General features: G+C 33.9%; 1 protein-coding gene across 4 annotated transcripts in view; it reads left to right on the forward strand.

Annotated features, from left to right (window-relative positions):
- Positions 1–16,006, forward strand: part of LRBA (LPS responsive beige-like anchor protein) — a 391,064-nt gene that overhangs the window by 361,696 nt on the left and 13,362 nt on the right. For all 4 annotated transcript variants that reach the window (XM_072037390.1, XM_072037391.1, XM_072037392.1 and 1 more), the window contains one exon: positions 140–307. In XM_072037390.1, coding sequence (XP_071893491.1) covers positions 140–307 — 168 coding nt within the window. The remainder of the gene's footprint in view (positions 1–139; positions 308–16,006) is intronic.

The raw sequence follows: 16,006 nt of genomic DNA on the forward strand, positions 1-16,006 counted from the left end.
AAACAGAAAATATTTCTGAAACATTTTGTAATGTAGTTAATGTGCCTGGCAAAGCATTAAAGTGTACTTTTAAAACAAAGGATTTTATTGGTCTCTTCCAACCTAGAAATTCTGTGATTCTGTGTGTGATTTGTTTCAGGGAGACTGATACAAGTAATATTTGGCCACTGGGATGTTGTAACCTGTCTTGCTCGTTCTGAATCCTATATTGGAGGAAATTGTTATATTCTGTCAGGATCACGTGATGCAACACTGCTGCTTTGGTACTGGAATGGCAAAACTAACATCATTGGTGATAATCCAAGAGGTAAGCAAAACCTGTTTTATAAGGAAGTTGTCTGAAAATGACTTGGATGAACATCTTGTGAGACAGAATTTTAGGAAATGCTGATGTCAAAATACAGTGTTTCCTTATTGTAGTTGTGGTCAGTTCTAGTTTAAATGTAAAAGTTGAGTATAAACAGTGCTTGTTTTACAGCAAGTGTAGAGATTTTTAAAGTCAACAGATGCTGAGCATTACAAATACATTCTTGGTCTTGTCACTCATTCACATGGGGATGAGTGGCTCTGGGAGGGAGAGGAAGGAACTAGTGTGATTCCTTTTCAGTCTGGGTAGATCTTTTTCTCTCCACGTGATGATTTCATGACAGACCTGCATTTGGATTGCTTAAAACAAACAAATGATACATCACTCCAATGCAGACTGTGTTCTATGCAACTGTAATCTGATGCTCATAGATTCTCATAGTGGTATCTCAGCTATCAATAACGTTATTCAAATACTGCATTTTAACTTAGACCATGGTCATTGTAATGAGATGTGTAATGGCCTGAGCTGGATATTTAGGTGAAAGAAGGGCAGACACATGGGAAGGATTAAAGAAGCACGCAAAAACTTATTTCACACTTTGGTAGAGCGCTATGAGCTTAATCCTTGCTGTCATGTACTAGGCATTTTAATTGGTTCCAGTGCAAGCAACTAGGCTCAAACCATATAATCAAACTAATAAGTCAGAGTAATGCTGCTTCCGCCTAATTCAGTTAAAATTGCTCCTCAACCAAATTCACTTCACACTTCCCAAAGATTTTGATATCTTCCGTCTTCCTCCACTTCCCAAGGAATCCCAAATCTTATTACTTATGGAAACTCAGTCTTTTAACTCATCATTTTCTGTGGAAAATAATGAAACTACATGACCGTTCAATGTAACTGTGCCTGCATTATATACTAGACAAGGTAGAAAGTGATCTTGTAATTATGCTGCTTTTACTCATCACAAAAAATAATTTCTGATTCCCAAAACAAAGAAGGCAGACATACAGCTTGAGAAAAATCCTGAAAGAGACAGTTCACAGCTCAGAGTTCAGGCTTTTTAGATAGCTGGTGAGAACTTACCTGTGTGAGTGGAGGGGGACATCATGGCCAAATAATGGTTCTGTTCTCCTTGTTTAGCCAAAAAGAAAATGGCCTGAGTAGGAAGGGGTGAGAAGCAGTATATTCGGTCTTTCTTCAGAAGAGTGTTTTCTGCCATTCACTCAGTCTTCTCTGACTAGTAAGAACTTATGTCTGCAAAAGACAAAATGGACATTTGGAGAACAAGAAGTACTGTTACATCTGGCAGATGTAACAATTAGCTTATGATTTCATATAATGTCAACAATTATCCATCATCCTCCAAGTTATTCAGTTTGGTTGCGTGTTTCATGCTGAGTCTATTACCCAACTGGATTTATGGGAAGGGAAGGGAAGGGAAGGGAAGGGAAGGGAAGGGAAGGGAAGGGAAGGGAAGGGAAGGGAAGGGAAGGGAAGGGAAGGGAAGGGAAGGGAAGGGAAGGGAAGGGAAGGGAAGGGAAGGGAAGGGAAGGGAAGGGAAGGGAAGGGAAGGGAAGGGAAGGGAAGGGAAGGGAAGGGAAGGAGGGAGATGGTTCAATTAACGCTGCATCCTGTGAACTATTCTGAAGAAGCACAACTGTTTAATATCGGAATAAATATCTGACTAACATGTAAATTGTTTGATGTTCGTTGTGCATTTGAGAACTATTCAAAAATTGCACAAGATTCAGAGGTTCCAGTCATGAAATCACAGGAACTTCAGGCAGAATATGTAAGCAATCTATCAGAATTATTCCTCCAACAGTCTGATTCAAGGGATGGGACCTTTTGAAATGTCTAGCATAATTTTATGAGCATTGCTAAATAAACATGGCGTTGGTTGAGGAACAAAATCTCTGCACATACTTTATATGTATGTATTTTGTAATCTGTCAATTTAAAGAAAATGCAAACTTTGCACTATTTTTGCAGAGCTTGTAGACCTGGAAACTCCCAAAAGTCTGTGAAAGGCATTTAAGAGCTTGACAGATTAGTCAAGTAAGCTTGTAAATCCTAAAGGGAAAAGCTGTCCTTTTGAGGAGCAAACTCAAGATACTCCTCGATGAAGGAGTGAACATCTGTAGGAGTCTCCTTACACTGTTTTCAAGGCTTGCAAGAACAGCCCATCTTAGCAATTTCCAGGCCTGTCCTGAGAAGTTCTTGTTGAGTACTTGGCACAGGATTTGAGACTCGCCTGTTTTGTGAACAAGGCTTTGAGGCTATGGGTTCCTTTATGACCTTGGCAGATCACATGCTCAGATTTTGTAGCTAGTAGTGTCTGACTAGAGTAGGTCTGTATGTTTTGTTTTAATCCATTGACCATCTTCTCTAATGCAAATGTCTAAGATACTGAAGTTTTGCAGTTTTCAAAGTTAATGCTAGATTATTTTAACTACTGATGATTGTCTTTGTTTATAATTACTAGACCTACTAAACTTGCACTTTAAGGGAGATACAATGGTTCTTATGAATTCTATTTATTTATTTATTTATTTGTGATGTAGCATGCCTGGAAAGCTTTGTAATGAATTGGAATCTCATGGCACTATATATTGGCCTAGAAGTGTATAGCAAAAGACAGTTTCTGCTTCAAAGAGATGGTAATCTGGGGATTTAATTTTTCCCAGAAATAGCTTTCTATAGGCGTCTCTGTTCAATCAATTATTTTATTTTTTTTTTGAAAACACAAATAAAAAGAGCTGGTTTTGCTTAGTTCTGATTTTGTCAGAAATGGAAAGCACCAGTAGATTTGTTGGGTTTTGAGTTCCATTACTGCAACTGTATCTTTGATCCATTTGTGGGATGCTATTTAACTTGTCTGATGTTGTTTCTTTGTGTTTGAAGCTTATGATTTTTTTTTTTTTTACCTTGATGTGTATTTTATTCATGCTTTAAATGATCGTTATTCATTGTAATTTTAGATGCTCTTGGAGTTGATACTTTCATATTTTTTCTTTCTTTAATTATCTCTAATTTCTATCTTAAAAATGACTTACTGGCAACAGGCATCTAAATAGCCATGATTGTAGCCAAATCATGAAGCTAGAGAGGTCTGAGCAAAATAATCTAAACCAGGAACATTTCTTTCCTTCTTTCATAGTTCCTGGTGCCTCTGATATATATCAGTCATCAGACCAGTATGACCAAGTTACCCTAAATATTATCCCATTGGGCACCCACTACTCCAACCAGTTACATTTTATTTTAGTTCCTTTATCTGGTTTCATTACTTTAGGAAGCACTGGGCTCTTGATCTCTGGCTGCATGTATTCATGTTTTAGAATGGTACTTAACTCAAGCTGACAAGCCAGGTGGGCTATGCCATACGTGATAAATAAGTGTTTTGTTTGATAGTCTTTATCAAGGACAATTTTCTGGCCAACTGGACTGTATGGAAAAATTCTTTACATTTTTGGTTTAACAGAAGAAACATGTTACTGAAATAGTCATTATTTACATTCTTTAATTTTTAACTTTTAAGCTGACCTCTTAGAGAAATGATACCTATGCAGTCTCACTGTCTGCTTACTTTATATACCTCTCGATTGCATTGATCAATTTAAGCCAAATTTGATGAATTTAAATCTCAAAGATACAAATTCCTCCATGGGACACATCTGCTGGAAACTATTTTTATTCTTCACCAAACAGCTTGATTACATTTAGGTTAAGTCCTTTTTTCCTTCTTCTCAAATTAAAACCTGAAATTCAAAAAATACTCCACCATGCTCTTTGATCAAATGTAGGGTTTATTCTTTCTAAATAAATTGTTTTGGAAAATGTGGAAACAATGGCAGTACTTCACTTCGGTGCACAGGCATTTTCTCTTGCAGAAATGTTTTTGTGGACAATTTCTGACCAAGCCTTGAAATAATTAAAAACAGAGCAAAGTATCTGAAATAGTCGTATCCTTTAGAAAAGCCCTGAGCCATGTTAAGTTCACATTAATTAGCATAATTTACTGTGGAGATGTGAAGTCACTTTGGATAGCATAAGGGCCTTTTATATTTCTCTGCTTGGCATGGGGCTGGCTTTGGGAGGTGGGGGAGGCAGGAGGGAGAGGATGCAAACCCTCCGCTTAGTACTCCTTGAAGCCCATGTGTGATCTCTGTCACAAGGTTGGCTTTTGCATATTTAGAGACTCTGATCTAATAGCAAAGTCCCACTTGGGGACGTGACATAATGCTTCAGAACTCATGGTATTCCCGAATACGGTGGTGTTATATGCATAGGGTACTCAGAGAGGGCGGTGCACTTGCAGAAGCATGCGAGGTTTTGCACTTGGCCAGCCTAGTGAGATGGGATGGAGGGGAGGCGAGAAGTGGGGGGTGGCAGGGAGGGAAACAGATGAGAGGATTCATTTGCATACAAATGGTCTGCATCACTTTCAGATCCTACTCTCTCTTTGAAGCTCAAGTGGCAACTCAGTGTTTGGACATTTCCTAGGTTGAGGGATTGCATTTTACTTTGTAATGACTGATACATAGGAAACAAAGCTGACAGGAACTTTGGTCACTTTTCCCAAAGAAAGCTTTGGGAAAACTACATCAAAACCATTCTTGAGTGATGTTTGTCAACCTGCTATTAAAAACTTTGGCAGATATATTTTGGGGCTTTACAGGCCCCAAAGCCCTATCATTAGAAATCTTTTCCCAGTGTTCAAACTACTGTCCAGGTTCTTTTTGTTTGTTTGTTTTGTTTTGTTTTATTTCGTTTCAGTTTAATTCTGTCACATATATTTATTCTTTGTGTAGAAGACAGATTCTTTCTGTGCAACAACAACTTATTTGGATTACTATGACCCACGAAATCTTTTCTTCCAGACTTAACTAACCCAGTTCTTTCTGGCTTTTGCCATAAATCATGTTCCTCTAAACCTCTGATTCTTTTTTGTTGTTGTTGTTCTTCTCTTCAATTGTCTGTCTTTCTCAAAGCAGACATTGCAGTTGAAGCCCTTTTAGTAATAAGTAGAAGAGTCAGTTTTATAAAGCACTACTTCTCACGTCCATGTGGGGTACCTGTTTGTGTCAAAACAGCACAACTGTTAATTCTTTAAAAGTTAATCCTTTAAGTGTATGAGCCAATATAAGTTTCAGTCTTCTCTGAAGAATCCCTAGCTACTCTTCTGCTGTGCAGTTTGACTGTGGAACCTTGTTTTTACCCTTCCTAAAAATATATATATATTTTTAGACAGTTTCTCCAATTTCTTAAATGCATTCACAATTCTCATCTTGTCCTTGCAGCAACTCATGTCTGCAAATGTAATTTGCAGTCTTATTCTATCAAATTGGTCATTAAAGAAAATGTTAAACATTGCACAGGCCAGGAATATTCATTGATATATTTACCATTTTGACAATGAATAGCTTTTGGAATGCAACCTTCCGATTGGCCTTTTATCTGACCTATAGTACCATCTTCTAAACATGTGCTTCTCTATTTTCCATATGAAATTGCTCATGTGAAACTGCCAGAATCCTTACTAAAGTCAAAATATGTGGCATCTCCCTGAACACAAATCTGATTACTTGCTATTGCAGGAAAACAAATAGCTAAGACATGAGTTTTTTGTGACAAATCCAAATCAGCTGTTACTCTTCTCCTTGTTTTCCTCGAGGAAATTGTGTGTGTTTATATATATAAATGTTTTGCCAGTATTTTTATCTGTCTGATTGAATTAACCAGACAACTATCTAATTTCTCACTTCTTCCCTTGCCTATTTCTTAAAGACAAACAACACTATATATATATATATATGTATATATATATATATATATACATATATATATATGTTTGTTTTTGTTTTTTTCAAGATATCTTCATATCACCATTATCAGGCCAATTGAGTACCAAACATTTACTTCATTTAGGTATTCTCTGAAATGAGACAACAGTTCTCACTGCTGCTTTTACTTATGTTTGTTGTCTGACTGCAGCTTGCCTTCTCATTGAAGGCTTTTATTGAGATACTTTGAAATGCCTGACATCATCTATTGATATTGCTTTCTTGCTGTTTACTGAATAATGGACCAACTTCTCATGAACATCCTAATATTCTTTTTGTGTTTACAGACTGACTTTTACTCCTGATGTCATTGCTAGTTGTACCTCATCTTTCCTTGGCAATTCCATTTTTGTCCTTGCTTGCTCATACCTTATCTCTTAGAACAGTACACCTATTTTAATCTTTCTGCCTGACTGTTTCCTGGAGAACTTTTTTTCCTTTTCACTGGAGAACTTTCAATTATGCCAGCTGGTATCTTGTCTGTCTTACCCTTCCTTTGCATTAGAGCAGTTCTTGCTAGTATCCATTTTATCTTTTTCTTTGTTTTTCTGTAGACTTACCTCCCATGAGATCTTACAGAGCAGTACTCTGTATATATTGAAACTTTTCTTACAAAAATACTTCTACAACAAAATACTTCTACAACAAAAATACTACAACAATTATCTTGTTGCCCTTATTTTTCCCCTTATAAAGCATCTTGAATGTTCTTGTATCTTCTTCACTTTTGTGTAAGCTCCTTTCACCATCAAGTTTTTGATCTGTTTTGCTTTATTTGCTATAATCTTATCTAGAAGGTCATCTCTAGTAATGTCTTATAAATTAAAAAATGTCACCAAAAAAATTGCTACAGAGAATTTGTTGTTGTAATCCTTCACCAACAAATGTCTTACTAGCTGGAATATCCCATTTCCTCCAGCCTTCTTAGTGATTCCTCACCTCTGCACACTAGGTAGAGACCAATCAGAATAGTGAATGTCAATCTATCAATCAAATGTCTTCAAAGTTGTTTTTTTCATTGCAATTGTCTTCTTTGGCTGTACTTCCTTGGTGTACATAGTAAAATTACTTACTACAAATAGTAAGCATTTTCATAGCTGAGGTGAAGATAAAGTGATTTTCTGTTATTCTTGCACTATTCATAGACTATGATGCAACTGTTCTGTTGGTTTTAAAATTTCTACAGATTTGTTCATAATTATTTTAAAAACCAAAAATATATTTAATATATAGATTTGTTTTGCTTAAAGATATTAAGGGTTAACCAATAGAAGTATCCGGTACTAACGAAATATAGAGACTCAGTGTATAACTGTATTACTACCACTAATACTAATGTGATCTCTTCTGAGTTATTGCATTGATCTTCCACACATATGTGAATAAAACAAATTATATTACCTCTTTTATGTTAGCCCATAAAGCTAGAAAATGTTACTCTCTGTATGTACCACATTTGCATCATGAGGATTGTGGTGGTGCTTTCATTGCATAGTTTTATATTTTTAGAGGGTATTATATTCAGATTTTCTGAAGTGTGTTAGAGAAATTAAATGCTTTTAGTATTGTAGCTGTGTAGCAGGGCACATGTGGGATTGTAAGCACGTGATTTCATATTTAAAAAGAATTACTGGGTTTAACCAAGATTTAATTGAGAGAATTCATTGAACACTTTTACTGTTGTTAACATGTAGAATATCTTCCTTAAATATAGATTTTAAAAATACATAATCTTTTCAATTTATAAAACACAAAATCTCCCAAAGGACTTAACATTTAATCACCAGTTTCCTGTCTTGCCAAAGAACAGTCTAGCTACTCTCTGAGTTACTTCAAAAAGAACCTTTTTTTTTTTTTTTTTTTTTTACAGATACTTTTTTTGAAATGCTAAATCAGCATTTCAATTTCGGAAAGACTGGTTTTCAATTAACATGATTATTAAATGAAAACTATGGTTTGGAGACTAAAGAATTCATTAGCTTAAATTGTATTCGTTACTGTAGCAGAAGGAGAAAAATGGTATTTCAACAGCTATATACATTTTTCATTTTGAAAATTCAAACTTTTAATAAATGCTTGATAATTATTTTCTCATGTGAACAATGCAGGTGATTTAAATTTTGAAAATATGTCTTGAAGGGCATCTTTGCATTGGTTGATAGAGGAGTAATGTCATAGATAATAATTTCTGTGTACTCAGACACACTAATCCTATAAACCCAAATGCTATGAAGATTTACATATGTGCTTGCCTTTGCATGCAGTGAAAAGTCACACAGATTGCAAGTAGTTCTGCCTGATGTTAACTTGGTAGCAAAAAAGCCCTCTTTACCTCTTTCCCCGACCTTATCCTCATCTTGAATTACACCTACATTTTGGTTCCCAAGTTTCTCCATGATACAAACCTTTGTTTTCAGTTTCAAAACCCATGTTAAAATAGAGAAGATACTCCAAATTTTAAATGATGTTTATAGCATAAATATTTATTTAAATTTTAACTATTATTTCCTAAACAAAAACATTTTGGGAAGTAGTTTACTTCCCAAGTAGTTTACATTGTCTTTTCTTAAAAATTAAAAAAAAAAAAGTATTTGGGAAGTAGTTGTAAAAATTATACCTGTCAATATTCCCTTTTGCATGTATCCTGCAAAAATGTCCTTAAATCTGTAATTGCATTAGTTATAAATGAAAATTCTTCTATTAATATTGTTAATTTCTGTCAAACGGTGGTTCACTCTAATAGCTAAAAATCTGCAGAGCTTTCAAACATTAAAATATGCTTGGAATTGCAGCGGCTAATAAGTCTATCGATGCCATTCACTGCAGTCAGGTTGCTAAGAAAAGAGCGTTGCTCTATGATAGTATAGCACTGAGAGTTTAAAACAGTCTGCATGTGCTCATCTCTGTGTTCAACAGCACATTTACTTTCTGACCCATATGCATTATATTATTTTGTGTGTCCTCCTTCATAAAAATGCAGTAAATAATTCAATAATATTTTAACATTATTTAACTGCAGACGTAACAAATATTCTTTGTTTCTCAAAAATGGCTGGACAAGGTAGCTTAATATTGTGTGTAAAGCAGGAGTCCTATAGCACCATCTGCTGGCATTGTGTTGAAAGCTGATCTTGGGCCTGATTCTCTCCAAAGCACTGCCTAGTAAAATATTTAAAATATATGGATTTTGACATATTTGGTGTAAAAAACATTTGGATTTCATTGTTAGTATATTTTTTTTCACCTTTTTATTAGCATTGTAATAAGAAAATACAATATGAATTTAAGGTTAATGTGTGTACTGAAATAGAAAATATCAGAATTGTTTTGTTAAGTGTGGCTATAAAAAAGAAAGGAAATACTTCTTTTTTTTTTTTTTTTTTTTTTTTTAAACTGGAATTTCAGCAAGTACAATGTTAACATTTTCTATGCTTACAAGGTAAATTCAGTAAAACTTATTTCATAGGGAAGACCCACAAAGTAAATAAAAATATCTGAAGAATGTTTTGGAAAGGGTAACAACCACTAAATATTCTACCAAACATTTGTTGTGCTGTTTGATGTCAGTTATGAAAGCCCCATGAAAGCTTAGTGAACAGAGGCCCTGATGCTGCAATTGGACCTGCAATTTCCCTGTTTCTTCACAGGGCACTGTTGTAGCCAGTGCAGCAAGCACTGGGCTATCAGCATGAACCTAGAACAGAGCCTTAAATTATACAGCTACAAAAGGCTACTGTCATTTTTTAAAAAACTGTAACACATTGACACCTCAAAGAGATTGAGGCCTCATTCTTCCACATAGTCTATAAATCACATATAATTGATGGTTCTAGCCTCCAAATATTGAATCTGGAAAAGGAGTTTTAACAGGTGGATGAATTGTGGTATGTCTGGGAATTTGCAGTAATACTGTATAAGCAATCTAATTATGTATTTATATAATGCCAAGAAAGTAATTTTATAGATAGATATGAGGGCAAGGTCTTCATTAAGCAGAACTTGCAATTGCACTCTGTGATGGTTCAGAAAGCATTTTAACAGTTGTAGTGATTTGGTTCTGATGAGCATGTAAATTTGTGTGCTGTGAATATTTATTTGTTCTGGCTAAAAGCATATCCTACAGCATGCACAGCATCTGTATTATCCTTGTTTTCAACTGGAAAGGGAGAATGTGTTTCAACATTTGACAGAGTAAGTAATTGCAAATGGTATAGTAAAGCAAGTTTTGAGGCACAATCCAGGCAAAAGTGAAGGTAGTATGTATTGTAAGACTCGGAACAGAGAAAGAGTTTTGATGCTGCTTTTTTGGCAGTATTCAGCTTCAGGTGTCACTAAAACTATATGCATGAAATTCTCCAGAAGGATAAGGATATTTAGTGCTTCATGATGTAATGCAGACCTTCACGTTCCAGGAAAAACAATGCTATATTTACAACTTGTAACTAATAGTTGATGTGGTAAAAGGAATTATATTCATATGGTAAATGAATACAACCTTAATGTGCACCATATGCATAGTGGTGGGATGATGTACTAATATATCACATTTATTTACCTTGTTTGGTTGCTGGGAAATATGAGCATTCAATTCTAAGTCTATACCAAATAAGAGAAAGAGTAATGCAGAAGTAATAATTTATAGTCTAGGATATAATATTTTAGAATGTTCATGACCAGCTTAAATGTTGTAAAAAAAAAAAAAAAAAAAAGTATGATCAGTACGATCATTCTGACCTGGACCAGAAATTAATTTGTAATTTTTTCTGGATCTAATGTCTATTAATGCTAGCATCACACAAGTAAGGATTACTCCACCGAGTAATGCTGTATGTAATTAGGATTATGGCCTGCTTCATTGAAAAAATATCTGTTTTGAAATAAATAATTTTAAAAAGACAACTAATGTATGTATGCTCTGAACCTAGTGTTTGCCATCAGTATTCCTAGTGACATCAGTATGAAAAGGTGAAAAAGATGAAAAGGAAAATCTACCTAGTTCAATACACAAATGGTGCATTGGTTTCAAATCAACTTTACCAAAGCAATCTAGTATCTTGAGCACAGGCTTTTATACCTGTTGTTATGGAACAGTATTATTTTGAAATGATACACTTTTCTTCTTTCAAACAAAAATAAATTATTTTGATATATTTCAATAGCAAAAATGAAATCATTGATAACTGCTCAACTGAATTGAATTCTTATATGAAGCCTTTAATCTCAAATTATTTTTTATCAAAGTTTGAAATACTGTATACATTTCAAATTAGCAGTCAGTTTCAGCATATGGTGAAATATCTTTTCTCTTACAACTATTCTGCAGTAGGCACTATTTCACTGTAAAATAGTTGCTTATTTTTTTTCCCTTATTTGATGAGGTTTTATTCTATTCTATTCTATTCTATTCTATTCTATTCTATTCTATTCTATTCTATTCTATTCTATTCTATTCTATTCTATTCTATTCTATTCTATTCTATTCTATTCTATTCTATTCTATTCTTCTAATGTATTGGACTCAGTAGGTAATCAAATAGTTATAAACATGAAGAAAAACAGATTTTTAAGGACGAACAAATAAATAAAAAAGAGCTGCTTCATAAAGCTGTTTTAGAGCATTCTCAAACAAAAATGACAGTATTTTAAAACTTCAAAGCTGATATTTAAGTAGCAGTTTATGAAGTTGGGATGGTGCAAATATTAAAATATTAGTGTAGACTGACCCTGAATATTCACCTGCAGATACTTTCAGGGGGCTTCAAAAAGGTCTGTATGGAGTGAGGGGGTGCTGCTGAATGACTTCCAGCAGATGAATCCCTAGGAAGAGTGAACTGGTTCCAGAAAGCTTTGCTTTGCACAGAGTATAGGAATGGAGAGGCTGGGGATTATTGATTTTTTGAAATCTGAATTGGTGTATTCAATTCACAAAGGCCTTTTAGATCATTTTCTTCACTATGTTTATTTTGGAGACACAGTGAACCTGTTATCTTGATAAAATGTGTGTGAAGACTTCTTATATTAGGACTGTATTAGTATTAGTAACTTGTACAATATGACAATGTATACAGTAAGTTTTCCCTGTGTTATATTCACTGAAATTAATTCTACAAGATAAACTTAATATTTTTCTCTTTACTGAACAACACTATAGCATAGGGTTTATACTTTTTATGGCTTTGGATTCAGTATCAGGATAGAATGATATGTTATTCAAATATATTTTTCCTTTCATCAGGAAATTACGGTTGAAAATATCTTTTTGCAAAAACAAAACTTGCATCTAGGCATAAGGTTGTACTTTTTGTTGTAAAAAGTTTGAACAGGTGGGAAGGAGTTAGAGAAAAAAATGAAGGAATGAGAGGAAATGCTGATGGAATGTCATGAGGAATGGGAAAACAATAAAGTTCCCATATAATTAAAAAAAAAAAAGTTAAAAATCCAAATTGCAAAGGAAAGATTATTGAAACTGAAATTTTAGGAATACTTGAAAAATAGTGTCAGATATTTCCAAAATATTTGAAATATTCATAAATATTTTAAATATTCAAAAATATTTAATCTTTAGTAAGATCTCACATCCATCAAAAAGCTAGCCTTTCTGTAGCAGTGAAATGTTTTTTAACCAGTTGGTTGTTATTTAGGTGTTTACTGTGTGTGATTTATAAATAGTTTTAATATAGAGAGTTCTGTATTATTTGATAGTCATCACTGATGTAATTTGATAGTATAATTACTAATGTAATTAAGCTCTGAAACTCACTATATAATTAACACAGAAGCCTAGCAGCAAAGTAGTTTTCTTGATTTCCTTACATTTTACTGAAAGCACTTGTGTCCAAATGTCATATATTCTGTAAGTACATTTTTACTTCTCAAATCTATTTCAAACTTTTTGTTTTCCTCAATTTTTGTCATGAAACAGTTTCCAAAAATGCAGTATTTATAAAATGCCTTTTGAAGGTTCTTCTTTCATTTGTAATTTGGTTTCATTGACATATCCTACCGAGAAAGTATTCAATCATTTGTTTTAGCAAGAAGTAGGTAAAAAGGTGGTTTGGTCAACTGAAGCTTCATTTAATTAGGATTTTATATTGACATAAAATCACTTAATTAATTTGCCATTCAAAAGTGCCCTACAGCCTCTACAATCATGGAATAATAATTTAGAAATTACTGTTTGGCTGTCTGTGACTTATCATAATTAACTGTCTTCTCAGCATTAAACGTAAAAAAGAGCATAGTCAAATATTTTATATTTTATTGTATAGCATAATGCTATCTCACCAAAAACAGTAGGAGGAGTATCTTGTATATTTTATTGTGAGATAAGTTTTTTTGTCAACCTCTAGTTTGATCTTTCTTTCTTTCTTTCGTTCTTTCTTTCTTTCTTTCTTTCTGGAAACATTTTTCTTTGGATGAGTTACTGTATTTGGCTCAGCTCCTACAGTTCAGTACTGAACACATAGAAAGTGGTCTTTGTAGGAATCTGCTGAAGGATTTAAAATGTCATGATTCAGTTTTCTTTTGTAGCATCACTAAAGCTGAAAAAATAGTGGAAAAAGACCCAGCAATACAAAACAATTTCTTGTTACTCAGTAAGGCATTTCTTCTGGATGTCATTAAACTAGAAGAAAGTTTTGATTTTGCCGTAATTGCACTGTTCCCCTTGAAACATAGTTTGTAAATGCTTAACTTTTTTTTTTTTACACTGAAATATCGCCATAAGCTGACATGATATCATGTGATGTTCTTTTATCTTCTGAAGCTTGAGTTTTATGACTTAAAATGTACTTTAATCACTTAAGGAAGAGTGGTTTTCTATGGGAAAACAGCTTTGCAGAAATTATTTATTGAAATGTAGGAGAGTCCTTTTGAAATAATTTGAATGGTTACTGTAAAGGTAAAGTATTCTGTCCATTACTGGGAAATAACTTTATGTGTACTTCCTATGACTTAAATAAATCATTGATGACATTCGCTGCAATGCGAATGTGGCATTAAGATTCTTGCAGCATTCAACTGCAAGTAGCAATTCAGCAGCGGTATAGATTAAGGATATTATTATATACTATGCTGAGAAAAGCACATCTGTAAAACTGTTGTGTCTTGGTTATTAGTGCTAGGATTTGAACTATCTTTAATCTCATTTGACTTGTTCATCTTCCTTAAGGATCTCCATAAAGATGCACTGAGTATTCTTTTCAGTCCTTAGTTAGGGTTTGCATCAGTGGTCGTAAACCTGCTTAACGGACAAAGACTCTTTTCCCTTTGAAGTCACTTCCCCAGCTTTTCAAAAGGTCTGCAAGCCGGTTCCCTAAAACAATTCAGAAAAGTTTGAAGTGGTGCCCCTTAAACCAGCAACAAAATAAAATTTTCTCTTTGCATTATTGAAAACCATGACAATCTTCTGAAGCAATAACAGTTTAAAAGCTTTTAAAGAAATCTGTTCTGCTCTACAACCAGCTTTTAAGTTGACCCCATTATTTGGAAAATCAGAGGCTTGGAAACCCCTAAATACTTGACATTCTTATCAAAGAAGTCAGCCTGACTTTTCACAGGACTCCTGTTTTACAGTATTATTCAGGTCCTAATTTCTTTAAAGATACTGTTGAGATTTCTTGTATTTCTGTTTTATATTAAAGTATTTCTTAAATGTAATTCATTAAACAGCTGATATAATTTATGAAATGTGGATCCTGCCACCTGTAGATTTGTACTCTTTTATGTTTGAAGCCAAGTCCAAATTCTAAAAAGACTGAGGGCATTACTTACTAATTTTACTTTTCTGTGGACTGTGATAAATGTATACGCTCAGTATATGCTCAATTTCTACTTTTTAAAAATCTTATCTCCTACATTTTAGGCTTATATTTACCAATAGCCTAACACAGGTAAAGCCTACAGTAATGAAGTTGCTGTAAGCAATAAGTTTACTGTAAGGATTTTGTTCATCTGCACCTCCTAACATTTCATTCAGGCATTGCTTCTAACAAGTCCTTCAAACTCCAATATCTTATATTCATTACTTCCACTACAAAATTGTACATTTAAAACTTCTCTGATTTCAAAAGTTTTAAAACCAGAATTTTTCATTAACATGTGTAGTATATAATTAGCTTATTTCCTTGCTGATTAGTGGAAGTATGTGCTAAATGCGATTTCTGAATGCAAAAGAAAGTAAAACACAGAACGCTAAAATTTTGCTAATGTAGGTAGCTCAACTAAAAGAAACTACACTAACAGAAGGTTTAAATGCATAAAGCTCCCTCCTGGCTTAGGTCTTCGGGACAACAGGGAGAAAGAACTGGGTCAAAGAAGTTGAATTGTTACAGTAATGGCTATTATTACATTTTTTCCCCAAAAGGTGCAAATTTGTGGATTGCCTACTCAGTGTTCTTTTATGAATCTTCTTGGGTGTCTGTCTCATGTTTAGGTGAGGAGAGTTCAATAGAGAAAACTTTCTCAAAAAGGTTTGGGCACATTTGTAGAATCAGTCACCTGAGCAGTACCTAGAGGTTGTTAAGTCTACCCTTATGCTTCTAATTTGTTGGGAGTTTTTCCTTTGCTTCTGAACTGTCTGCCATACTTCCTGGGTTTGAGTGTGTTTTGCAAAGCATTATATGAAACAAAAGCAGTAGCTTTTATTGATTATTTATTAAGAGATTAGGGACATTTAAGTGAGTTGCTCCAAAGCATTTTCAGACTTAAAATGTTGATAACATACATATATGTGTGTGTGTGTTCATATACACACACACATATTTAGCGTGCATGTGCATATCTAAGAAGAAACAGATTTATTTACTTTTCAAAAGTTTGTATTGTAGATATAAATTATAAAAGTGAC

Source organism: Anas platyrhynchos, chromosome 4, assembly GCF_047663525.1.
Source record: "Anas platyrhynchos isolate ZD024472 breed Pekin duck chromosome 4, IASCAAS_PekinDuck_T2T, whole genome shotgun sequence".
Lineage (NCBI taxonomy): Eukaryota > Metazoa > Chordata > Aves > Anseriformes > Anatidae > Anas > Anas platyrhynchos.